This window comes from Ursus arctos, unplaced genomic scaffold, assembly GCF_023065955.2.
Source record: "Ursus arctos isolate Adak ecotype North America unplaced genomic scaffold, UrsArc2.0 scaffold_1, whole genome shotgun sequence".
Lineage (NCBI taxonomy): Eukaryota > Metazoa > Chordata > Mammalia > Carnivora > Ursidae > Ursus > Ursus arctos.
In genome coordinates, this window is record NW_026622763.1 from 90,973,699 (window position 1) to 90,997,683 (window position 23,985).

Sequence of the window (23,985 nt, forward strand, 5' to 3'; positions counted from 1 at the left end):
CAATAGAATGCAGACTTGTTTATAGTTTTCTAAATTTTAAGTCAATTATTTATTTCTTATTTCTTTTTTCAATGGAAGTATCTTGATTTTTTTCCTGATAGTTCATAATTGTTGTAGACCGTACGGACAATATAGAGAAAGGGAAATCCCTCCACCCTAATCTCAACCTCTCCCATAATGGGTCTCAAGAGATTTTTGTAAATGCTTATATAAACGTGTGTGTGTGTGTGTGTGTGTGTATACGTATATATATATATCAACATATGTGTGTGTATATATATACACATATATATATATCCCTTTTATATCTCATATACAATATATATCATGGATGTCTTTTCATGTATAATTTCTTTCCTTTTAATAGCTCTATGGTATTTCATTTTCTGTTATGAACCATTATTTATTCAACCAGTAAATGGTAAACATTCAGGTTGTTGGTAATTTTTCACTTGTGCATACAGTATTGTCCATTTACTTTTTATTCTTTCTTTCTTTCTTTTAAAGATTTACTTATTTATTTGAGAGAAAGAAGGAGAGAGAGAGAGAGCAAGCGTGCAGGGGTGGGTGGGTAGGGGCAGAGGGAGAGAATCTCAAACAGACTCCCTGCTGATCAGGGAGCCTGACACGGGGCTCGATCCCACAACTCTGAGATCATGACCTGAGCCAAAATCAAGAGTCAGATGTTTAACCAACTGAGCCACGTTGGCTTCCCATTTACTCTTTCTTTGAGATGGATTCCTAGAAGTAAATTGTTGGGTTGAAGAGTTTGCACGTTAATATTTTGGTTATTACTGTCAAGTTGCCCTCTGGAAAAAAATACCAAATTGCTCTCTGACCAACAGCGTAAGAGACAGACCACAAATAACTCCAGTAGTAAGAGGATTCATAGTGGCAAATGTGGAAAAAAAAAAGTCAAGTTTTTAAAAAAGAAAGGTCTGTATTTTCTTTTGAATTAATTAGTATTATTTACCCACTTTTATTGGGCTTTATAATATTTATTGCTATATGACAAGTTTCTAAATGTTAAAGACATTGATGTCGGGGAAATTTCTGTTTCTGCAGGCTTTGCTTTTGTCTTATAGCACTGTCTGCCCTATAGAGGATTTTAAGCTTTATGTAGTCAAATCTGCCAGTCCTTTTTATGTCTTCTGAGTTTTCATCTCCTGTTTTTCTTTTCTTTTCTTTTCTTTTTTGAGATGGGGGTGGGCAGAGGGAGAGGGAGAGAATCTCAAGCAGACTCCTTGCCGAATGCAGAACCTGACACAGGGCTTGATCTCAGGACCCTGAGATCATGATCTGAGCCAAAGCCAAGAGTCAGACCCTTAACCGGCTGAGCCACCCACACACCCCTCATCTCTTGTTTCTAAAGGTTTTCCCACTTTAAGACTATTCAGAAAGATTCTCTGTTTTCTTCTAATACTCTTATGTTCTTTATATTTACATGTAAATCTTGAATCTGGGAAGAATCTGTGTGTCAAATGTGAGGTATTTTTCTGTTTTGTAATGTTTTCCAGTTGGCTAGAGATGGGACAAGTTGGCTTAACAATAGGGAATCCCTACTGTTCATATCAAGCAGCCCCCCTGTGGGAACTTCTGGCCACTCACTTCCTCTGCCTTTGAGGTGGGGCTGTGAGAGCAGTGGGAGCTGCATGGTCCCCAGGACGGTCCCAGAGCAGACGGGTAAACAAGCCCCTTCATTTCTGTCTCCAGGAGCTTCGGAGGAAGATCCTGGTGAAGGGAAAGAAGTTAAGGACACTTGAGGAGGATCTTGAGGAAGAGGAAGAGGAGGAAGAGTTAGAGTCTGAACTGGAGGGGGGCCAGGAAGCTGACTCGGAGCTGGAGGCCCAGTTGGAGTCTGAGCCCCAGGAGTTGAGCCCGCGCAGTAAGGACAAAAAGAAGGAGAAGGTGGGCCCGGAGAGGGGTCTTTCTGGTCCTGCATTTGGTCAGTCTGTACCATAAGCTGAGTTCATGTGCGGAGAGACTAGAGCCAGGCAGGGTGGAGGGCCAAGGAGCAAAATGCCCCAGTAAAGGAGGGGTAAGGATGCGTGCATGGCAGCGTGATATATTGTCGTATGTAGAGAGATTACGGTGGCTTTCCAACTTCTTTGGGCCATGGAATCGGTTTGGAATGAAATCTTACATGGGCGCTCTGCATACAAAAGAGAGAAACGCGGAGCCATCCTTGTCGAAGCACCCACGTGGCTCTCTCCTGAGTCCCCCGTTGACTCCCGAGACATCTTTGTACTTCTTCTCAGTCTCTTTAAAGGCCAGTTTGAAAACCACTGGTGTGTGTGTGTGTGTGTGCGTGTGTGTGTGTAAGACAGAGAGAGAGAGTACCCTGCACTGTTGTATTGGGGGTGTAGGGCTTACTGAAGTGACTGCTGTGACCTCACCTGAGATGGGCTTAGAGAAAGCTTCTTAGAAAAGGTGAGTCTGAGAAGGGGCCATAAATAGCTACAAAGGAGGAGCAGGAGTTGGGGAAGGTGCAGGCTCTGAGACTGTGCCAACGTGGTCCGTCTCCCTGTGGGGAAGGGGTGCCGTTGGTGGAACTGCCGAGATTCTGTTAGAAGTCTGCCTTTCTCCTTCTCGTGCACTTCCTTGACTTAGCTGACTAACTTCTAGCGTATCCTGCCCTCTCTGGGGCTGTGGTGTCTAACCTGCTACCATGTCCCGGGAAGGAAATGGGAATTCAGGAGAAAAATGTAAAGATACTACTCTGGGACCCTCACATCCCTCTGGTGTGACTTCGATGGCCATTTGCATTACCTCGACATCTCTGTCTGGGTCCGTGTACATTTTGACCAAACTATACTATTAATTTGTTTTAAAAGACGAGAGGCAGGGAGGAGGACACCTCTCTGCTTAAAAGTAATAATTAAAAACCTGTTACCCGGGAAGTAACAGTAGAGCAGACCCTTTGAGCCCAGAGGCTGAAACCGATCCCATCAGGGTACGTAGACCGCCTTTATTCCCATCCCCATCCCCAGGTTGTGATGCGCCCGCTGTTTTGTCCGCCTATCTGTTGTGAGGTTATGATTCAGGCTCCTATTTCCAAGCCTGAGTCCCTTCTCTTTCCCAAGCAGGTGAGGCAGGAGGGAGAATGCAAAGGGGAGGCAGTGGGCAGAGGCTTAGGTCGGGTGGGGAAATTCAGATCCTGGCTATTGGCTCCTTCCCTCTCCGATCGCTGGGGGTTCAATTCCATCTTCCTCTCTATTTGCTCCTTTTCCAGAGATCCAAACCCATCTTGTGCCCGTCCCTCTCTGCCCTGGTTGTCTACTTGAAGTCTGTCTCATTCCACAGCTTCGCTCACTCGAAGGAGCACTACCGCTTCTATGAGACGTCATCTTTCTCTGAAAGCAAGGCCAGAAGCCTCATCAAGGAGGCTGGTCAGGACCAAAAGGGAGGGTCAGGGAGGGACTTGGGCTGGGTAGGGTCAGGCTGCTGGGCAGGCAGATGAGTCCCAAGAAAGAGGACAAAGAGGCTAAGGAGGGGTGAGGGAGCTAAGCGAGCCCTCAGAGCAGGCACAGGGACAGGAGCTCTGAGCAGTGGGCTCGAGGCTCTCGGGGGAGGAGAGCTGGCCTCAGGAGATGCTGGGGACGAGTGAAGTGGGTAGGCGGGGTACCTGAGGCCAGGGAAGTGGGGGGATGCACCCCATCGCCATCTCCCTACTATACCCTTTATACAGGCAATGAGTTTGTGCAGCACAACGCCTGGCAGTTAAGCCGTGTGTATCCCAGTGGCCTGAGGACAGATTCATCCAACTACAACCCCCAGGAACTCTGGAACGCAGGCTGCCAGATGGGTGAGCGGGCAGCAGGGACAGGGAAGAGGGATTGGAAGAGCAACAGGGGGGAAGTTACGCGCCCCAGTGGCAGGAGGGCCAGGGAACGCTTGAAGGGTGCTAGGCTAAGAAAGATGCAAGGGGGGGGGGTGTTCCCAGCAGGCGCTCTTCTACCCAATCCATCTCCTCCGTTCCCTGAAAGAGGGGCTAGAGGGCTCCTGAGATGTATGCTTGCCTTCCTTTTTCCTGGGGCCCGCAGTGGCCATGAATGTGCAGACCGCGGGGCTTGAGATGGACATCTATGATGGGCTTTTCCGCCAGAACGGTGGCTGTGGCTACGTGCTGAAGCCTGACTTCCTGCGTGATGCCCAGAGCTCCTTCCACCCCGAGCGGCCCATCAGCCCTTTCAAAGCCCAGACCCTCCTAATCCAGGTACCAGGGAGAGGGAGACCGCTGGGAAGAACCTAGGGTAGCCAGGACGGAAGCTGGGGGCAGAGGTGGCGGGGCCCGGCAGGAACGGAGTGGGTGAAGAGTTCCTCACGAGAGGCAGGACAGCCTGACTGTGAACCGCGGGGATTTGGGAGCCAGCTGCCTAGGTGCGAGCCCATTCCCGAGTTGTGTAAGTCTGGGCCAGTTCCTGAACCTCAGGCTCCTCGCCTGCAAAATGGGAGGAATGCTACTCTCCAGCCTGCAGGGTTGTTGCGGTCATTAGTCTAGAAGTGCCGACAACAATGCCTGGGGCAGAGTCAGGGCTGTAAAGGGTTTCCTGAACATACCTATTTTCAAACCTTGTTCAATTTCTACTCAGATGCATTTTAGATAGCAGACAGATTATTAAAAGAGAATATATTACTCAAACCCAGAAACTATAGCGCCAGTTCCTTAGCCCCCCCCTGCCCCCCCTCCACCTCCTGGTGTACGAGCGAGCTGGAGCGGGGCTGGGCTGAGCAGGAACTAGTGAGGTTCCAGAGTCCTGCTTGCAGGTGATCAGTGGTCAGCAACTCCCCAAAGAGGACACGAGTAAAGAGAGGTCCATTGTGGATCCGCTGGTGAGAGTAGAGATCTTTGGTGTCCGCCCAGACACAGCCCGGCAAGAGACCAGCTACGTGGAGAACAACGGTGAGGCTGGGCGGTGCTGGGTGTGTGGGTGGGGTAGGTAGGTGGGAGGAACTGTTCTCTACCACGCTGCCCTCCAAGCTGCAAAGTCCCTGTCCCCACCCCCCTCTCCCACCTCCATGGGAGGCAGTGTGGATCGGGACAAAGAATATGGGCTTGGACATCTTGGATCTGAATCCTGGCCCCTTACTTACGAGTTCTGGTGACCTGGGCAAATTGCTTTCCCACTCTGGACCGCAATCCCCTCACCTATAAAATGCTGATTGCTGTGAAAATTGTGAGAACACAAGGAAAGCAACCCAGGACGTGCCTAAAGCGGTCAACGATGTCTGTTCCTTCACTCCCTCTCTCCTTCCCCACCACCTCAGGTTTTAATCCATACTGGGGGCAGACGCTGAGCTTCCGGGTCCTGGTGCCCGAACTGGCCCTGCTGCGTTTTGTGGTCAAGGATTACAACTGGAAATCCCGAAATGACTTTATCGGGCAGTACACAGTGCCTTGGACCTGCATGCAGCAAGGTGGGCCAGTCCTCCAACCCCTGGCCAACACCACCCGGGCTCTGGCTGCCCTTCTAATGCCCTCCTCCTGCCCCTCTCCAGGCTACCGCCACATACACCTGCTCTCCAAGGATGGCATCAGCCTCCATCCAGCTTCCATCTTCGTGAATATCAGCATCCGGGAAGGGCTGGAGGGGGATGAATCCTAAGGTGGGCACTACTTGGGAAGGGTGGGTGTACTGGCTTGAGATGGTAAGAAAAACCTGGAAGGATGCTCCAGAAAGCAGACAGAGGTGGTAAAAAGCAAGTTTTGGATTGTGCATTCCTAAGCACAAAATTACCTCACCCTTCCGAACGAGCAAATCTAGGACCTGATTTTTCACTCTCTCTCTCTTCCCTTTCTTCATTTTTACAAGTCTGTGGTATCTTTTCTGCCCCCTTCCTTCACATACTCTACACTGGATTTCCTTCCTTCCTCTTGCCATAGGCTCAATCCCCTACCCAGATCTAGGACTAACCTCTCTCCTCAACCCCAGCTCAAAGCCTGGCTGCAGCTAGAAACCCAGAGAGGGGCTTGGAGCAGAGGGACACCAAGAGGCATTATCCCCTCCACCCTAACTTCCTCAAAACCCAGAGCCCAGGGGAAGAAATTGAGCCTCAAGGCTCCCCAGGCAAAGGCTGGGGAAGGACACTGGACCCCAGGACTATACTACAACTCGCAAGAGAACACCGCACAGCTGAGTCCCCACTGGACCGCTCTCCCCTGGCCCCCTGTGTATAAATAGAGCTTTTCTACCCAGTTTGGCTTGAGTATGGTCTGTTGCTGAGCAAGAAGAGGTATGAAGGTTGGGGGGACATTTGGGGAGACAGGTGGGGCAGAGAATGGGTGGCAAAATAAGAAGTTTCCAGCCCCCCCCCCAAGTGCTACGTACAGAAGTATGGCTCCTAAGGGCAAAAGGAGGAGACAAAGGGTTATGTGATCCAAACCCTCCCGAGAGTTTGCCTGGAATAGTCCCAGTTTATGTCTATTGTCCCAATAATAAGTATTAAAAGTACCCTTTTCCAGTTTCCCAGTGTGTCCCAGTTTCAGTGATGAAGCATACAGTCACTGTGAGGTACTCACAGAATTCTGGATTAGAGGTCCTCACCGCCCCCCCCCCCACCCCCCAAGTCCTGTGTCTTTCACACTGTCTTGTGCTTGAATTCTCGTGCAACTGCCGAGCCAGGCTGAGGATGGAGGCCGAATTAAAGCTGCTTCCAGCAAGAGGCTTACTGGGTGGCCATCCTCCCTATACAGGGCGACCAAGGGGCTCAGAAGTAAGGAGCAGGGCGAGGGCCAAGCCAGGCTCCAGGACAGAGAGAAGGCACACCCGGGAATATCTGGGAATCCCTCGGTGAAGATGGAAGGAGATGGAAGGAGGAGAGGCAGAGAACAGGGCAGGTGGAGGGGACAGCCTGGCCATGTTCAGTCAGGGACGCGGACGCGTCGGTAAGCTGGTAACCACTCTGTTTAACATGCTTTAGACAGCAGTAGGCAGGACAGCACATGCAGTTAGATACAACTGTTCTGAGGGCGCGGCAAGAAAACAGGGCTTGACAGAGGAAGGAGGAAGGGAAAGAGAGCGTGGGTAGAACCAAGGTCTTAGAGCCAGGGACTCTGGGGGAGCGATGAAGGAATCAGGAACTCACGGGTTAGAAACACAGTGTGCCTCAACCAGAAGTCCACCTGTGGTCCATGTCACTCTTTTATATGGCCATCAACGTCAGTACTACAGCTGGAGTCCCTGGAGGCCTCCGGCCACCCGGGCACCTCGGAGCAAGCCCTTCCGTAGGCCCCGAGCCCCAGGCGAGCTCTGCTTCCAGTCTGCACGTCTCAGACCACACCCTCCCAGACGTGGGGCAAGCTCTCAGCCCTCAGGTCCGGTTGGGGGAGCGGCAGGAGCAGGAGGGCCGGGCTCCTCCAACTGCACGTCATGCAGGTGCACGGTGGGGGTGGTGGGGTCTTTGCCCACTCCTTGGTTTGGGTCGGCCTGGTCGGGGTGGTGCCGGCGCACGTGCTTCACCACCTGGAACTTCTGCTTGGCCTTGTAGCTGCAGAGGCGGCAGAAGAAGGGGTGGCGGTCGGTGTGGGTGAGGGCGTGGTGGCGCAGGCCGGCGGCCCAGCGGAAAGCACGGTGGCACACGTTGCACACGTAGGGTTTGGCCTCGCTGTGCTTGCGGAGGTGGGTGCGCAGCAGGAAGCGGGTCTTGAAGGCCTTGCCGCACTGCTCACACATGAAGGCCCGTGCCTCCCGGTGCCGGGTCTCCTGGTGCACGCGCAGCGCGTCGGCCCGGTTGGTACAGTACTCACACTCGGGACACTGGTATGGCTTCAGTCCTACAGGACAGGGCAGGGCCAACGAACAAAATTACTACCGAAGGGGGCGGGGCAATGTTTAGTGGGCCCAGGAGTCACTGTGATCCTGGGACACGACACAAGCAGCAAGCTGACTCATGATCGCGTCTATGGAACGTTCCAGCCCCGTCTGACGTTTCTGTGCCCTCCTCCCAACACAGCCCCTTGTGTACAATGAGCGCTCGATGCAAGCTGATACTAACTGGGCCCCAGAACAGCCACCTGACAGCAGTGTATACTCACTCAAATATCACAGGGTTTCCAAATGGGAAACTCCAACCCCCCTTTCGATCATGGCATACTCATGGAACTTGGGAATCCATTTAAACAGAACTCCTTGTTCAACTCAAAAAGTAAAAGAAAATGCTTAAGAAGGAAGGGGTAGGGGCGCCTGGGTAGCACAGTCATTAAGTGTCTGCCTTTGGCTCAGGGCGTGATCCCGGCGTTCTGGGATCGAGCCCCACATCAGGCTCCTCTGCTGGGAGCCTGCTTCTTCCTCTCCCACTCCCCCTGCTTGTGTTCCCTCTCTCACTGGCTGTCTCTATCTCTGTCAAATAAATAAATAAAAATCTTTAAAAAAAAAAAAAAAAGAAGGAAGGGGTAGAGGCAAGAGAGTGGCCTTCACAGATGCAGAGCGCCCTGAAATGCATCTGGTTATTTCCTTGACACGAGGGGATCCGACGCATAATACAGGCACGCCATCATTAGCCGTTTTCTGAGCACCTATGGTTCATGGACTCCATACCCAAGAGAATAAAAGATGTTAAAACAGGTGAACCTTTCATGTTCTCCTCATTACTCCTAAAAGTTCCATCGTGTCTGCAGGACTAAGTAGACCTCTGCCGGTCACACATTTGTGTTGGGGGGGTTCTCAGTGGGGGTGCATGGCCTAGTGCCACGGTCAGCAGGGAAGCTTTTAGAAAGTACCCAGGCCCAGACCCTCAGGCTCACCTCTCTTCTGATTCTCATAGGTCTTCAGTGGGGTGGGAAGCTATTCTGGCCATTAACCACCCCTCTGGCCCCCAATGTGCACCCTGAATCGGAGTAAGGACATCTGCCAACTCAGGGAGGTTGGGTGTGCCGGGAGTGGGGGGGTACCCCACTGGGCCCGTCCAAACCATGCAGACTCACCTGTGTGCTTGGTCATGTGGTACTTGAGCTGGTTGACCCACTTGCACTTGTAGCCACAGTCGGGGCACAGGTACTTCCGTTCCTCCTTGTGGATCCGCATGTGGTACTGGAGGAGGGAAGAGCCGAGCACGGTCCTCAACGGAGGTGCTCCCACCCTAGCCGTACTCCCGTCACCAAGTGGGCGCCCCGGTCTGGCCGCTCCCACGCCACCCTGACCCACCGGGCCTGCCTCCTGCTCTGCCCCATCTCACGCTGCCACTTCCTACCTGTGCCTTTGGGGGCTCAGCCCCCAACTCTCAGTCTAGTCATCTCTAAGATGAGAAACGGCAGAAGTAACTATAGCTCCTGTTTTGCAAGGATTAAAATTACAGCGTCCGGCATGCAGTAAGTGCTCTATAAATGCTGGCCGTTATTATCTAGAACCCCACCGAACTATGACATGCCTTTGTCGCAGACCAAGCGCGTCCAATGGAATTTCATCTCTGCAACAACCCTAGGAAGTATCACCCCCTCTTTCACAGGGGAGGAATCTGAGGCTTGGAGACGTGAAGGGGCTTGACGGAGACCGCAGGGAGTTTCCTCCACAGCCCGGCTGCCTTCCATGCCTGGCCCGCGTGGCCCCCGGCCTTACCTTGAGGCGGGAGGGGTCAGCACAGGCGTAGGGACAGAGGTGGCAGCGGTAGGGCTTCTCCCCCGTGTGGATGCGGCTGTGCCAGGTGATCTTCTGCCGGTTCTTGGTGCTGTAGGCACAGTCGGTGCACTTGTAGAGCCGGGTGCCGCCGTGCCCTTTCACATGGTGGTCTAGCACCAGCTGATGGCGGCACGTGAAGTCACAAAAGGGGCAGCGCAGAGGGGGCTGGCCGGCCCCCACGCCCTCCGGGGCCGCCACCGCCGCCGCCTGCTCGTGGTGCGCCAGGTAGTGCTTGACCAGGCCCGCGCGCTCCCGGGCGGCGAAGTCGCAGAGCTGGCAGCGGTGGCTGAAGTGCCGCCGCCGCCGGTGCTCCTCCAGGGCCGGCCGGCTGGGGAAGGCCTCCCGGCAGGCCCCGCACTCCAGCCGCGGGTGCTGCTTGCGGGTGTGTCCTCGCAGGCTGGCCGGGCTGGGGCACAGCAGCCCGCAGCGGGGGCAGCGCAGGGGGCCCTCGGCGGCCTCGGCCGGGGAGCCCGGCGCCGCGGGGGGCGGCTCGGGATGCCGGCGTAGGGCGTGCTGCTTGAGCGCCGTCTCGGAGCTGAACTGGGCCTCGCACTGGGGGCAGGCGAAGGCGGGGGTGCCCTGGTGGCAGCTGTTCACGTGGCGAGTGATGTCGTGGCGAAGGTAGCCGCTGTAGTCACAGAGCGGGCAGAAGTGCGTGGGCGTCTTGTCATGGACCCTCAGCCGGTGCAAGCGCAGTTTGGAGTTGGTGCCGAACGTCTGCGGACAGGAGCTGCAGGGGATGCGGCCCACACCCGTGTGTCGGGACTGATGGGCCTCCAGCCGGTAGCGTCTGGTGGTGGAGAAGTCACAGAACGGGCACTGATGCGGCTTCACTCCCTCGTGCTTGAGCCGCCGGTGCTGCTGCAGGCAGCGGCTCTGCTTACAGGTGAAGCCGCAGTCCCCGCACTGAAGGGGGGGCCGGGGCCCGCGGGCTGGGGCCGTGGCGGGGTGCCTCCGCTTCTGGTGGAGCCTCAGGGCGGCGGCCGCAGGCGCCGTGAAGGGGCAGAGGCCACAGTGCAGCTCTCCAGACTCTTCGAGGGGGCAGCCGCGGGTCTGGTGAGTCCTCAGGGCCCGCTCCTGCTGGCAGCTGAAGGGACAGGTGGGGCAGGAGAAGCGAGCCCCCTTCTGCTTGGGAACCAGAGCTGCGTCCCCAGGCCCGGGGCTGCGCTCTGCACTCCCACCGCTTAGGGAGGCAGCGTCCCCGTGGCTCAGGAGGGAGGCAACGGGCGGGGTGTGGGAGGCCCCTCGCTTTCCTCCCCCGCCACGCGCCCCCCGACAGCCTTCGGCCACGTGTGAGGTGATGGAGGAGAGCCGAGAACACAGGAAGGGGCACGAGTTGCAGTGAAACTTGCCCTGCTCGAAGTGGAACTTCTCAGGGGTCTCTGCGGGTGAGGTGTTTCCTGCAGGGCGCGCTGCAGAGACGCTGAGGGTGCCAGGAGGCTCCTCTACTTCTTCCGGCTCCCTGGGAAGCACAGGAGCAGCATCTTTGGGGAGCACTAGCTCTACTTCTAACGGTGCAGGTGGGGGCTTTCCACCTTCTGCATCCTCGGAGACCTGGGTGCCCGGGGGCAGGGGATGCAGAGGGAGGGGTGAACCCGGTTGGGGCAAAGCCTTGTTCTTTCTGAGCAGGACAGGGCACTTCTTCAGCAGGTGGGTGCTAAGGCCTCGCTGTTGCTTGAAGCTGGCCCCGCACTCGGGGCACAGCAGGGGTTCTCGGCGGCCCTGGCACCCCGTCCTGGAGTGCACACTCAGGGCCTTCTCCCGGCGGGTAATGAACGGGCAGTGAGGGCAGCGGAAGGCCCGGCCCTCGCCCTGGATCACTACCATCTGAACGCGCCCCTCCAGGACCAGGGCCTCGGCTTGCTCTTTGTCCTGCCTCCGGAGGGCCTTGAGTAAGGACTCCGATTCAGGGAACTGGGGGAGGGGAGCACTCTCAGCAGGCAGAGTGGCCTTGAAGGCCCCCGCCCAGCTGTCAGGGGGCTCCTCTGAGGAAGGGGGATCTTGAGGGGCCTCAGGGACTGGCTTTTCCAGAACGGGCTCTTCTTCAGCACCCAAGCCAGACGTCCCAGCACCTTCCACGGTAGACAGCTCTGCCAAAGTTCCATCTGGCCCTTCCAGTCTCAGGGGCCCTGAGGGTTCCAGGGGCCTGAACGCCACAGGCGCGGATTCAGCGATCTCCTCGAGGGGTGGCTCAGCCACAGGTTCCAGCTCTACCCCCAGGGCCTCCAGGTGGAGCGTGCAGCCACCCTCCTCGACCTCCGCCGGACTGGGGCTGCCGACCAGGTCGTCCCCCTGCGGACCCTCCCCGCCATCCTGCCTCCCGGCGCTCTCCTCCTCACTGGTCTCTGGTGGGGCCGGGTCCGAGGGGGGCTCTGCCACAGGCCCAGGGGCCCGGTCTGGGCCCTCAGGTGGGGCGGACGGCTGGCCCGAGGGCTCGGAGGCGGCAGGGGGCGTCGGGCACGGCCTGGCCCCCTCCGGCTCCTGGCCGGCGTAGCGGAGCTGCCACACCGGGTCGCCAGGCACGTAGCCATGGGCCTTGCGCTTGTGGAAGAAGAGGGTGGTGTTGCTGAAGGTGCGGTAGTCGCAGAGGGCGCAGCGGAACTCACGGAGGCGCGTGTGCTGGCAGTTCTCGTGGCTCAGCAGGGCCTGCTTGTGGCGGCTCTGGTAGCTGCAGTAGCGGCAGGGGTAGAGCGGGGCCGGCGTGCCCGGGTGGTGCTGGGAGGCCATGTGCTTCTGCAGCTCGTACTTGCGCTTGCAAGCGAAGGCGCACACCTCGCACATCAGGGACTTGCCCTGGTGGCGCAGCTTGTGGCTGCTCAGCTGATCGGCCCGGTGGCAGCGATAGGAGCACTGGTTGCACTGGTATCTGGTGGGGGGGGGGGGGAGGGACAGCAAAGTCACCATGCTCGATCTCTCGTAACCAGCCCGTAAGTACTTCCTGTGCACGAGGCTCTGCTCAGTGTGGCACTCGTGTCATCTAACTCATTCCCTGCCGCTGTCTCACGACATAGCATCTACTCCCAAGGGAGGCGACTCAAGCTCAGAGGTTACTAACGTGCCTCAGGGTACAAAGGACGTGAAGGGCAGAGAGCCAGCTTTGGGGCTTGTGCTCCAACCCCTACTCTACATTGCTCCCCACAGGGCAGACCGCATGAAGCAGCCACCCGTCGTGGCCTTGGAAGGAGCTGCCAGGCTGTGGCCTCACAGGGCAGGTTTCTGTGCCTAGATCCCATTCTCCCACAGAGGCGTGAAAGCTCAGGAGAGACCCCCTGGCCAGCCGGGCCGCAGGGCAGAGGGGAGCTTGCCTGGATGGGGAACATGGCTAGGGCTGGGGTCCCAAGTGCTGTCTCCTGACTTTGCCAGGCCTGGACTTCTGAGAGCTTAAGGGACACCTTCAGGGCTAGGCCTGGACTCTGGGTCTGTACTCCCTTCGCTGAGCCCAGAGAGCTCTCCCCGTGCAGACGGGGCTACGGGCACCAGAACGGAGACGAGAGGAGCAGAGAGGGCCACTAGGAGGAGTCGCGCTGGGGCCAGGAGAGCACGCTGAGCTCAAGAGGAGGCTAGCGGAGCGTCCGCGCCCTGGGCTAGGGCGGGGGCGCGCACGCTCGTACCTGAGGTCCCCCGCGTGCTTCCGCATGTGCACACTCAGGTAGTGCTTCCACTTGGTGACGTAGCCGCACTCGGTGCACATGTAATCCTTGGTGTTGGAGTGGGTCAGCATGTGCTTGGACAGGTAGCTCACGTCTCGGCACGTGAAGTCGCAGAGCTCACACTTGTGAGGTTTCTCACCTTCCGTGCGAGTGGGGGGAGGGGTGGGAGGGGAGGAAACACGGGTCAGACGCAGATCGAGTGAGCACACAGATCATCCCCCAACCCGCAAGCTTGCACGGCTGACAAGTGGGAGTGAAAGCTTCCCGCGCCGCCCGAGGGGTGGCTCCCAACAGTCAGTGCTGCTGCCCGGCCCTCTCCTCCGCTCCGACACGGGGGAAGCCGGGGGTGGGGGGGGGCGGGCGGTGAAGACCGTGCTTTCCAAAACCAGCTTGCAAGTCTACCTGGATTTGCTGTAGACCTTGTTGGCACTAACGGCCAACTGTTCCACTTACCCCAATTCCCTCCAGTTTTGGAGAAAAAATTAGGCCATACAACATAGTGGTTAAGAACCTGGGACTCTGGAGTCCAACACGTTAATAAAGATAATAATAGCAAACACGTACAGAACGTGCATTAGGAAGTGCCCCTCTTTGAGCACTTTATAAAAATGTCCCTCTTGAGGCGCCTGGGTGGCTCAGTCAGTTAAGCATCTGCCTCTGGCTCAAGTCATGATCCCAGGATCCTGGGATGGAGCCCCGCGTCGGGCTCCCTGCTCAGCGGGGAGCCTGCTTCTCCCTCTCCCTTCCACTCGCCCTGCTTGTGCTCTCTCTCTGACAAGTAAATAAATAAAATCTTAAAAAAAATGCCCCCTCTTACTGACTCCTCCCAACAGCCCTATGAGGCAGGTGCTAGGACTGCCCCATTTTACAGAGAAAGAAGCTGAGGCACAGAGAAACCCAGAGCTATGAAGTGGCGGTTCAGATCCCAGCTTACTACTACTATGAGGCCGTGGATGGGTCACGTAACCCCTCTCAGTCTCCGTTTCCTTGTCTCCAAAGAGGGGGGCAACAAAAATACTGACTGCTCATGGCTGGTGAGAAGATTAAACGAGACGTCCCAAAGTCCTCAGCAGTGCCCAGCAAGAACTCAGGGAAGAGCTGTCCATGGAATGGGGCAAGAAGCTGGGGGCACATTCCTTCAGGACCCTTCCCTGTGATCCCTGCCTACCCGCTCAGCCCGCTTCCCTGTGGTGAAAGGCAAGCGAAAAGGTGTTCTGGCTCTGGTTCTAATACTAGCTGTGTGATCCCAAAATGGGCCATTTAAATGTTCAGTTTCTCTCCTTTACCTGCCTTCCTTGCAAGACTGTTACTACGCATTAAATGAGATAATACAAAAGAACCTGGCGAACTAAAGAGCACTGTAGAGATGGGAGGTTTTATGAAGGGCCTCAGAAAAATGAGATGTGGTGACTAAGGCATGCACAGAAATGAACTTATCAATGGAAACAATGGCTTTGCCCCAAGCTGCCTAAAAGCTGTCCTCCCAAACTAGAGTCTTTGATGAGATTTTTTAAAAAATGTCTTGTCACCCCACTGATGCTTGCCTAGAGATCACGAATGGGATGATGCTGTAACAGGAAGCCTAATATGGTTGCCAAAGCATCAGTATAATGCTGGCAACCAATTAAGGGTCTGAGTCGGCTGCCAAGGCTTTCCCGAGTGTGGACGGCTCAGTCCCCTCGCCCCCCCATCTCTCAAAGCACGTTCTCAAAACCTGAATCGCAAAGGAAGGGATCTCTCCCGGTCTGGGTTTCTTTGCTTTAACAGGCTGGGTATCGACCCCTCCAAGCCCGCCCGAGGGTAGGCAGAATTGCACACGGCCTTAAGGGGGAGACACAGCGGCACTGTGGTCACAGCCCAGGCTCAGGCTGCCTGGACTCCGATCCTAGCTTGACCATTTTACTAGACAAGTGACACTCACTGTAAGGCTCGTCTGTAAACTACGAATGGTAGACTTAGCTCTAGGAACACTGGGTCCAATAACACAACGGACGCGGAGCCCTTCACGAGTCTCGCACACTGTCAGGGCTCGTGTGACAACACGGCCGGTTACTGCAGGGGTGGGGGGCGGCTCACCGGTGTGCAGCAGCATGTGGCGGATGAGCACCCTCTTGTGGGCAGTGGCGAAGTTGCACTCAGGGCACTGATGGATCTTCTCGTGGGCGTGCATCTTGCCCACGTGGTCCTGGTAGGCCACGGGGTTGAAGGTGGCGAAGGGGCAGAAGGTGCAGCGCAGCTCTTCGCTGCCCGGGTGGCCCTGCTTCTTGTGTTTGCGGAACAGGTGCTTGTTGGAGCAGGCAAAGTCACAGTGCGGGCAGTGGAAGGCGTAGTGGCTCTTGTGGTGCGCCTCCATGGCCTCGGCTGTGGCGAAGAGCATGGGACAGGAGTGGTGGCGGCACTCCACAGCCCGCGCGCCGTGGCTCTCCTTCAGGTGCTTGACAAAGGCCTTGCGGTCGGGGGCCGCGTAGCTGCAGCCCTCCTGAAAGCAGCGAAGGGGCAAGGGCCCTGCTGCGGCCGCCGCCGTGTGGCTCTTGAGGTGCTCCTTCAGGGCCTGGCTGAGGCGGAACTCCTCCCGGCACACAGGACAGGCGTAAGTGTCCGAGTAGAAGTTGGAAATGTCCTCGTGCATGCTGGCCATGTGGCGGTTGAGCGCGTTCCTCTCCACAGCGCTGTAGTGGCACAGCGGGCAGTGGTGCGCCTTCTGGCCCAGCTCCCGCAGCAGATGGGTCTTGAGCTTGCTCTTACTGGTGAAGAACTTCTGGCAGTTGGGGCACTGGAGGCTGGGATCCGGGAAGTGCAGGTGCAGGTGCTCCGCCAGATGCGTCCGCTTCTTGAAGCAGCGCTTGCATTCCGGGCACATGTGGGTCTTGAAGAGGGACTCGGGGCCAGAAGCCGCATCCCCTGGGAGAGGGAAAGGCAGAGACGGTTGACAGCAAGATGCTCTGATAGGTCAGGGGCTGGCCAGGTAGCGGCAGAACCACCGTGTGCCCAGACACTACATTACGCGGCCTTTCCCCTTTCTCTCCGGGAACTCTCATAATAGCATCTCAGGGTCGTCTCCAAAAAGAGACGAGAAATTCAAGTAGTGAAAGAAGCAAAGTCACGAGGATTTCTCTGACCTTGTTGCAGACCCATCTGGAGTGCTTTACCCAGCCACCTACTATTCCTAAGCCTTTGTCTAGAGCTGCTCAAGAGAGCAATCTGGATGAAGCATTCTTGTTCTTCCGGCCCTTGTTCATGGGGGTAGGCAGTGGGATCAGCAGGGTTGGTTGGAAGGAAAAGAAACGCACAGAGTATGCAGAAGGGACAAGAAGAAGGTCAAGTACTCCTGCTTCCAAACACTAGTTCACTGAGTTCTAGATCACAGAGAACTGGTCATAAATACAATCAGATCTTTTTTATTCACTTGACAGTAAACGGGCTCCCTGTGGGATGGATGCATTTCAAATGTTGTTCTAGTGAGCTGGAAAACTGGGAAGCAAGGGTTCAGAAGTAAAATCTTCGTGGGCCCAATGCCAGACAAGACAGGCTGCTGACCAGTAACGTCTGCCATCTTGTATGATGAATATCACCTTCTCGTTCCCTGCACAAGAGCTTTCTGCCTGAGGAAAACCAGCCCAGGAGAGCAAACTGTTTACCCCTACTCTATTTCTACTGTCTTTATGCATTTATCATTTTCCCACTAGACGTGTCAAAGTGGAAGGTTAAGAACAAAAGGCAATGAACCAAAGCCCAGAAAACCAAACCCCAGAGCCTCAATGCCAGACTCTCCACAATCCATTCCTCCCCACCACCAAGATATTCAAGCCCAACCACGTCCTTACCTTCTAACTGCTGAGCTCCCTGGCCTTTCCCCAGGGTTTTCTGGGTGTCCTTCGGAGCGCCAGTCTCCTCTTCTTCCTCCACGTCCTCCTCGTCCGCTGACTCCTGCCTGGGCAAGGGCGTATCCGCTTGTCCTGACGGCGCTCCCTCTCTAGGGGGCAGTTTGGGAGCTGGAGACACATAAAACTTGATGATGTCTACAGGGGCCGACGACAGCAGTGACTGCTTGTACTCCTTCTGGCTGGCAGGCCCACCCCCTCCCCATTTAGTGTAAGAGAATCTAGGACTTGGATTCTAGGTCTGCCCATTTATTAGCACTCAAGACAGGGAGAGGGAGACCAGGAGCTACGCTATCATTAATGCTCCAAACCTAAAGCAAATCAAACCTCAGATAACGCCATCCTCAGACCCCTCGAAGACAAGGGCTTTGAAATCACTGCAGTGGGCGGTAAGGGGCTGGGAGGTACAGCATGGGTAGGCTGCACTTCCCTGGCTCAGGTCCCCAGGGCTAATGGCTGGTGGCTCAGTGCAGCTGCACATAGCCGGACCTCTAAACTGCTCTACTGAGAAGCCTAACTCAGCAATTCAGGGTCACACCCTGTCCCCTCCGATCCATCCCTTCTACCCCCACAGACACAGTTGCTTCAATAAGGCAAAGACGGAGGATGATTTCCCAGGAAAGAGGGCTCTTCTCTTCGGGAACAGAGCACCAACCAGTCTTAGCAAGCCTAGGTCTCTCAGCAGAATCCTGGCCTCTCCCAGCCGAATTTCCTCCTCCTTCTCCTCTATTCACCCCATGCCCTCTTTTTGAGACCAAGAGGAGGAAGCATCAGTGAAGCGCCACCCCACCCCCGCCGAAGGCTTCTTTTTAAAATAACTCCAGCTTCTCTGGCCCAATCCCACTGGCTCTAAAAGGAAGTCTACAAGCATTCTACCAGTGGCTACAGCCACTGATGAACATTTCAGCTTTTGCCCTCAGAAAGTTCTGAAACGAATCAAGAAAGAATAGTCAATAACTTCAAGGCCACAGTGTCGCCAAAGTCAAATCTCACTCACTGTCATGGACAAAGACTTCCTCTTTGTCTCATATATTGACTGGCCCAAGGTTTCGAGAGGCCTTCCCATGTCAATCAGTAATTCTGTCCTGCTAAGCCACTGCTCCAGAGCCCCTTGCGTTCACGCACACGATCATGGCACTGGAACCAACTGCCTCTCCTACGGGACTGACTGTGGCTACGTTCCAGGCAAGGGGCTGCCTGGCCTTGGCCTCATACCTGGCAGCAGCTCCTGGGATGGAAGACCCTGCTGGGCAGACAGTTCTCCCTGCGTCCCGGCCCCGTGGCTCCGCTGATGCTGCCGGAAGAGTTTGACGTTGGAGCCCATGAAGCTGCAATGGTTGCAGTGGAAAGGGTAATGGGCCTGCCGGTGCAGCTCCATGCCCTGCTGGCTCCCGAAGAGCAGGGGGCAGCCCCGGAAAGAACACGGCACAGGAACCGCGGTGTGGGCCTGCCTCAGGTGGTGCTGCAGACCCTTGCGATCTTGCGCGGAGAAAGCACAGCCAGACTCTGGGCAGGAGAAGGTGTCCGGAGTGCCCCGGTGACTCTTGAAGTGGCTCTTCAGGGCCTGGGGCTGGGCAAACTCCTGTCTACACACGGGACACGGCAGGGGGCTATCTGGTGGGCCCTGGCTCTGCAGAGGGCCAGAGAGAGTGAGGTTGCTGGGGGTCAGCTCTACAGAGCACGGGTGGCCAGAAAGGCCCTGCAGAGGCTGTATGAGGGTCTCAGTGCACTGGTGCAGGGCCAGCAGAGTGGGCTCTGCGAAGCTCTGCTCACAGCGCTCACAGAAGTACACCTCCACCACCTTTACCAGGACACCTGCAGGCAGACGACCGACAGAAAGGCACGGAATCAGATGGAACGAAACTCATAGGCATTAGCTCCTAATATAAAATGTAGGTGAATCTTTTAATACTGGTGGGGTGGAGATGGACCTTAAGTCTTCTACCTGGACTGTAAGTCCTGTAAGGTCAGGGACAGTCTATTTGCATATGTATCTGGATTTCCAGTATGTAGCACAATATTTGGCATAAAACGGGTACTTAGTAAACATTTGCTAAACGAATTAACCAAGCATTAACCAAGTCCAGAAAGCATTAAGAAAAGGCAATATGCTTTGCCCAAAGGAAAAATCGGGAACTCTCAAAAGAAGAAAATGACAATCTGGGGATAATATCTGCAGTTTAAATGACAAGGTGTTCCTTTTCACATTCTGTAAAGAGATTTGTTTCAAAGGCACAGTAATTCATAAAATGGAGAACATCCATTTTCAAAAGACCCAAATCCTGTTCATGGTAATCACTGCCATTTCTTAAGCAATGGGCAGGACCCTGATAAAGAAAGGCTTAGGAAACACTCACTTGGTCCTCTAGCTGCCCTACGAGAAGAGGGACCCCGAGTTCTGGGAGGTTAGGGCGGCTGCGCTCATTCATGGCAAAGCCATGACTCCAGCCCAGCTCTGTGTCACATCTACTCCGGTGGTTCTTTTTCTCTTTATTATTTCTTTGTTTAAATAAAAATTCAGTGCAACAATTCAAATGACAGGGATGCACCTACAGAAAGAATAACCAATCCCACCCTTACACACCCCATTTGGTCTATATTGTTTTAGGCCTTTCTAAGGCATTTCTCTGCAATTTGCTTCCCCTTCCTCCTCCCCACTTGCTGTGGATCAGATACTTTTTTCAATGAGTACCTTTAAATCTAATATTTTTCTGTCCAGTTCACAGTACTTCCAAGCATGGACAGGTCAAAATGAGGTCTTGCCTTTACTGATGGACATTTGGGTTATTTGCCACCCTTGTAAATAAGGCTGCTCTAGACGTCCTTACCCCTGTGTTCTTGTGCACGCGTGTGAGCACTTTCTAGAGGACAGAGCCCTGGAAATGGAATTACTGGGTCAGAGTACGCATATCTTCAAATTTTTTATGTAGATAAATTGACCTTCGAAAGATTATGCTAAATTTATACTTTCCGTAAGCTATAAGACAGTATCTGTTTTCCCACCAATGCTAAGTATTACTAAAAATGTTTAATTTTTGCCAAAGTTGAGATCATGGCATATCATAATTATTATTATTTTTTTAAGTTTATTTTTTTTTTAGTAATCTCTACATCCAACATGGGGTTTGAACGCACACCCGGACATAAAGAGTCACATGCTCTTCCAACTGAGCCAGCCAAGCACCCCTCATAATTATTTTTAACTGGAATTTATTTGTGTGTTAGTAAGATTAACCCTTCTTATGGCAACTGACTATTTTTATTCTTCTTTAGGGAATTGCATGTAGGTTTTTCTCTTTCAAAAAAAAAAAAACACCCTTTCTTTTTCTTATTATGGAGCTCTTTGAATTTTAAAGAGATTAACTCAGGGCGCCTGGGCGGGTCAGCTGGATGAGCGGCTGCCTTCAGCTCAGGTCATGATCCTGGGGTCCTGGGATGGAGCCCCCACATCAGGCTCCCTGCTCAGCAGCGAGCCTGCCTCTCTCTCTGCCCCTCCCTCCTTCTCTGATCTTGCTATCTCTCTCTGTCTCCAATAAATAAATAAATAAATAATCTTTAAAAAAAATAAAGATTTTAATTCTTCCTTATATATTGCAAATGTTTTCCCCATGTCTGTTCTTTATTATTTGCTTCACCACACAGGAGCTTAGAAACACTCTATGCTAATCAAATTAGCTAATCTTTCCCAGGATTCGTTGTCACCATACTACATTGCCAAGAGAAGTTGTGACAACTGTAGCCGGAGGATGGCAGTTAACAACGGGGAAGTTACCTAAAAATAAGAAGTTGTAGATATGGGAAGAATAAAGGGGAGAATCTTTTTTCTAGCATAAATATAAATGCTCAACTCCCACTCTTGACAACATGCCTTGGATGAGTTACGTATGTTACACACAAGAAACTAGGGCAAGGAAATACCAGATTACCTCTGGGAAGCCCTGCCAAGCCCAGGGAGGTAGAGACACTGGGCCTTTTGCCTAATCCCTGGCTGCAGTTCCTGAGTGGGAGGGTCGATATGCTATAGGCTTAAGGATTGGGTGGAGGTGTCAGAAAGGTCTTCCCTTCTGGATTCCTGCCTAGCAGACATGAAGTCCTTGCAGGGATAGACTCTGCCAAGAGCTTGGTACCATGTTGTGAACCACCCTGCCAGCCTTCAATCAACATTCACCAACTGCAAATCAAATGACAACATCTCTAAGAATAAAAATAAGATGCTACCTTGTGTTCTCATCGTATTTATATAGAAGGGTCAAAAATAGCACAGCCAAAACCTCAGAGCTGATTGTCCCAGTGACTGCTAGTGACTGTGTTGGTACCTGGGGTCTCTCCGGGAGCACCTGGGGACAGGTTTCCAGCTACAGCTTCCACAATGATCTCCATGTTCCCTGTGTCCTCTTCGGTTGCTGTGGCCTCTACCAGCAGGCAGCCTGGGTCAGCAGGCAAAGGTGTGGGGCTCCCAGCAGGACAGGAGCTCTGGACGGGCTCCAGGATTCCACGGTTGGAGAGAGATGGGGGGATCAGCAACAGCTCAGGGCACAGTCCATCCATCTCCCCAGTGTTGTTGGTTGGCTGTGAGTCCAACACGGGATCTGTCATCACCACTGACTGGTGTTCTGTGGTCTCCTTATGTGCTGATAAGCCAATGCAAGAGAAACCGAACAAAACAGAGTTAGAAATCTCACTTTCTTTCCCATTGGTGTGGGGGCATGGCCCAGTGCTTGCCCACTTACGCATTTCCTTGCATGGCAGCATGCCACACCTAGCTAACCTAGAAGTTTTCTTTTTACAACAATGTTCAGAACAAAAAGTAAACAGATGCTAATAGGGATCAGCATTAGGAGAGAGCCAATAAGTTTTGGCCAATATATTAAAGACTGAAGGTTATGTTTCTTGGAGCTAAGTGACCTTGGTGAAATCATTAAGCAATCTGGGCCTCAGTTTTCTTATCTGCAACAAAACTGGGGCCAAGGGATCTCAGAGGTCCCTTCCCCTCTTACCATACTGTGATCTCACTATTCCTTAGTATGGGTCTAAAGCCCGTCCTTCAGGATCTGGCCCTGCTGACCTCTCCAGGCTCATCTTCCACCTCGCTCCTTAACAGACCTCTGACCCAGCCATATCAATGAGCTGCCACTCCCCAGGCTCACCACATCCTCTTTTGCTCCCATACCCTCACACATGCCTCCCTCTCTCTCTCTCTCTCTCTCCATCAGATGGACCTTTTCCCCTTCTCCATCTCTCTCATCTGTCTTACCAACTCCCGTCCTTTAAGAATCTACACAAATGTCATTTTGGCTATGAAGGCTTCTTGACGTTGTTCATAGAAGTTACTCTTTGTGGGGTCCCAATGGCACCTTGTACCTAGCTCTGTCAGAAACTCTGTCACACGGCACCGTTGTTACTTATCAATCTCCCTCCCTAGACTTGGAGCTTTCTGGGTGCAATTAACTGACATTACCACTTCACTGAACACAAACACAACATCTATGCAAGTCAGACAGATGAGATTCTAGTGAAGAACTGAAGACACGGAGATGCATCAGAGAAAGCCAGATTTCTACAAAGATAACAAACCAGTGGTTCCTTAGGTATAAAGCAACCCACGTGAAAAAATATCAAACTCACTGACTACAGCCTCATATTGACAACACTAGAACACAATGGAGAAATGAATGGCAACTAAACTGCATATCCTGTTATCCAGGGCTAACATTAGCTGAAGCTGAATAATTAGTAATGTATAAGAACGACGGTAATCGCTTCATGAAATTGAGTCATGCACCTCAGGTGAGGGCTTAGGACTAGGAAATCAGGCTGCAGGTGAAAATCCTGCAACTCAAAACCCTGGCTCAGGGGATTCAGAAGGTAGCTGGGAAGTGCACTTCCGAGGTCAGAGGGTTCTCTGGAAACCACAGCCTCCACTTACTGAATATTATCACCGCTCTGCGGGGGAGGACTAGGTCGGTGTAGGTGGAGAACCTGAACCTTCAGCCGCTGGAAGGCGGGTGAGGTGGGAGACCGGTAGTCAGAAGAGGAGAAATGAGCCTATCTTTGGGGCACAGGCATTGAGGAAGAGAAAGGACAAATTAAGGTGGAGAGAGGGCCTGCGGAAAGAATGAGACCCGAGGCACCCGGGTTTCCACCTGCCTTTCGGCTCTGACTCACCGTGCGGCCGCAGACAGAGTAACCTCGCTTCCCAGGGCCTCAGCTTTCCTATCTGTAAAGTGGAGGTGATGACAGCGTCCACAACGTGGGGCGGGAGCGAGAATCACAAGAGCCAGCAAATGGGAAAGCCGTTTTGTAACCTGCAAAGCTTGGGATGGAGCATCGTCATGATTACGGTCCTGATGAGAGGCAGCGGGTAACCGGGCGGGGTCCAGAGCAGTGACGCGGATGGGGCACCAGGACTGCCGCTGTGATGCGCCGGGGCCCCGATCGTCGGCGTGCTCCCTTCAGCACCTCCTCCCGAGGGGTCCCGCCGCCCAGGCCCACCCTCATCCTGCGGCTCGAGAAACTTTTGCCTCCGGCCCGCTCCACACGCACCCCCTACTACTTCCCGCCCGGCAGCCGCTCACTCACCTCCCGGCCCAGGGCGGGCGGGAGCTGCGTCTCTATGGTCCTCCAGCCGCTGGAGCGGCCTCCCGGGACTCCCTTTGTGCGACCGCCTCCGGCCCAGCCGCCTCCAGGACTTCGAGCCGATGGAGGCCGCTCTCTCTTCCCTCGTCGGCCGGCGGGGTTCTCTATGGTTTTCCCCGGCGTTTCCCCTTGCTTCTTCCCCCGACTGAGAAGCGCAAAGAGTACCATCGAGAGCTGTGGGGCAGAGCGGCACGGCCCGCTGGG

General features: G+C 54.2%; 2 protein-coding genes across 4 annotated transcripts in view; one reads left to right on the forward strand and one right to left on the reverse strand.

The window, feature by feature from the left end:
* PLCD4 (phospholipase C delta 4) overlaps positions 1 to 6,196 on the forward strand; it is a 20,694-nt gene extending 14,498 nt beyond the window's left edge. Inside the window, exons 9-16 of one of the 3 annotated variants that reach the window (XM_057304829.1) lie at positions 1,714 to 1,908; positions 2,991 to 3,086; positions 3,233 to 3,389; positions 3,689 to 3,805; positions 4,044 to 4,216; positions 4,768 to 4,903; positions 5,269 to 5,607; positions 5,885 to 6,196. In XM_057304829.1, coding sequence (XP_057160812.1) covers positions 1,714 to 1,908; positions 2,991 to 3,086; positions 3,233 to 3,389; positions 3,689 to 3,805; positions 4,044 to 4,216; positions 4,768 to 4,903; positions 5,269 to 5,606 — 1,212 coding nt within the window. In that variant the 3' untranslated portion in view covers position 5,607; positions 5,885 to 6,196. Of the gene's footprint in view, positions 1 to 1,713; positions 1,909 to 2,990; positions 3,087 to 3,232; positions 3,390 to 3,688; positions 3,806 to 4,043; positions 4,217 to 4,767; positions 4,904 to 5,268 lie in introns of all 3 variants that reach the window. The other 2 variants (XM_057304836.1, XM_026491943.4) reach the window with 2 other exon arrangements.
* Positions 95 to 23,942, reverse strand: ZNF142 (zinc finger protein 142). The gene is made up of 10 exons (XM_026491942.4): positions 23,725 to 23,942; positions 23,311 to 23,458; positions 21,462 to 21,776; positions 18,361 to 18,960; positions 17,089 to 17,256; positions 15,341 to 16,165; positions 13,226 to 13,403; positions 9,555 to 12,480; positions 8,924 to 9,029; positions 95 to 7,774 (listed from the first exon to the last, which is right to left on the reverse strand). Exons 3-10 carry the CDS (start codon positions 21,739 to 21,741, stop codon positions 7,305 to 7,307), a joined length of 5,553 nt encoding a protein of 1,850 aa, XP_026347727.3. The 5' UTR covers positions 21,742 to 21,776; positions 23,311 to 23,458; positions 23,725 to 23,942; the 3' UTR covers positions 95 to 7,304.
* Between the last annotated feature and the right edge of the window lie 43 nt (positions 23,943 to 23,985).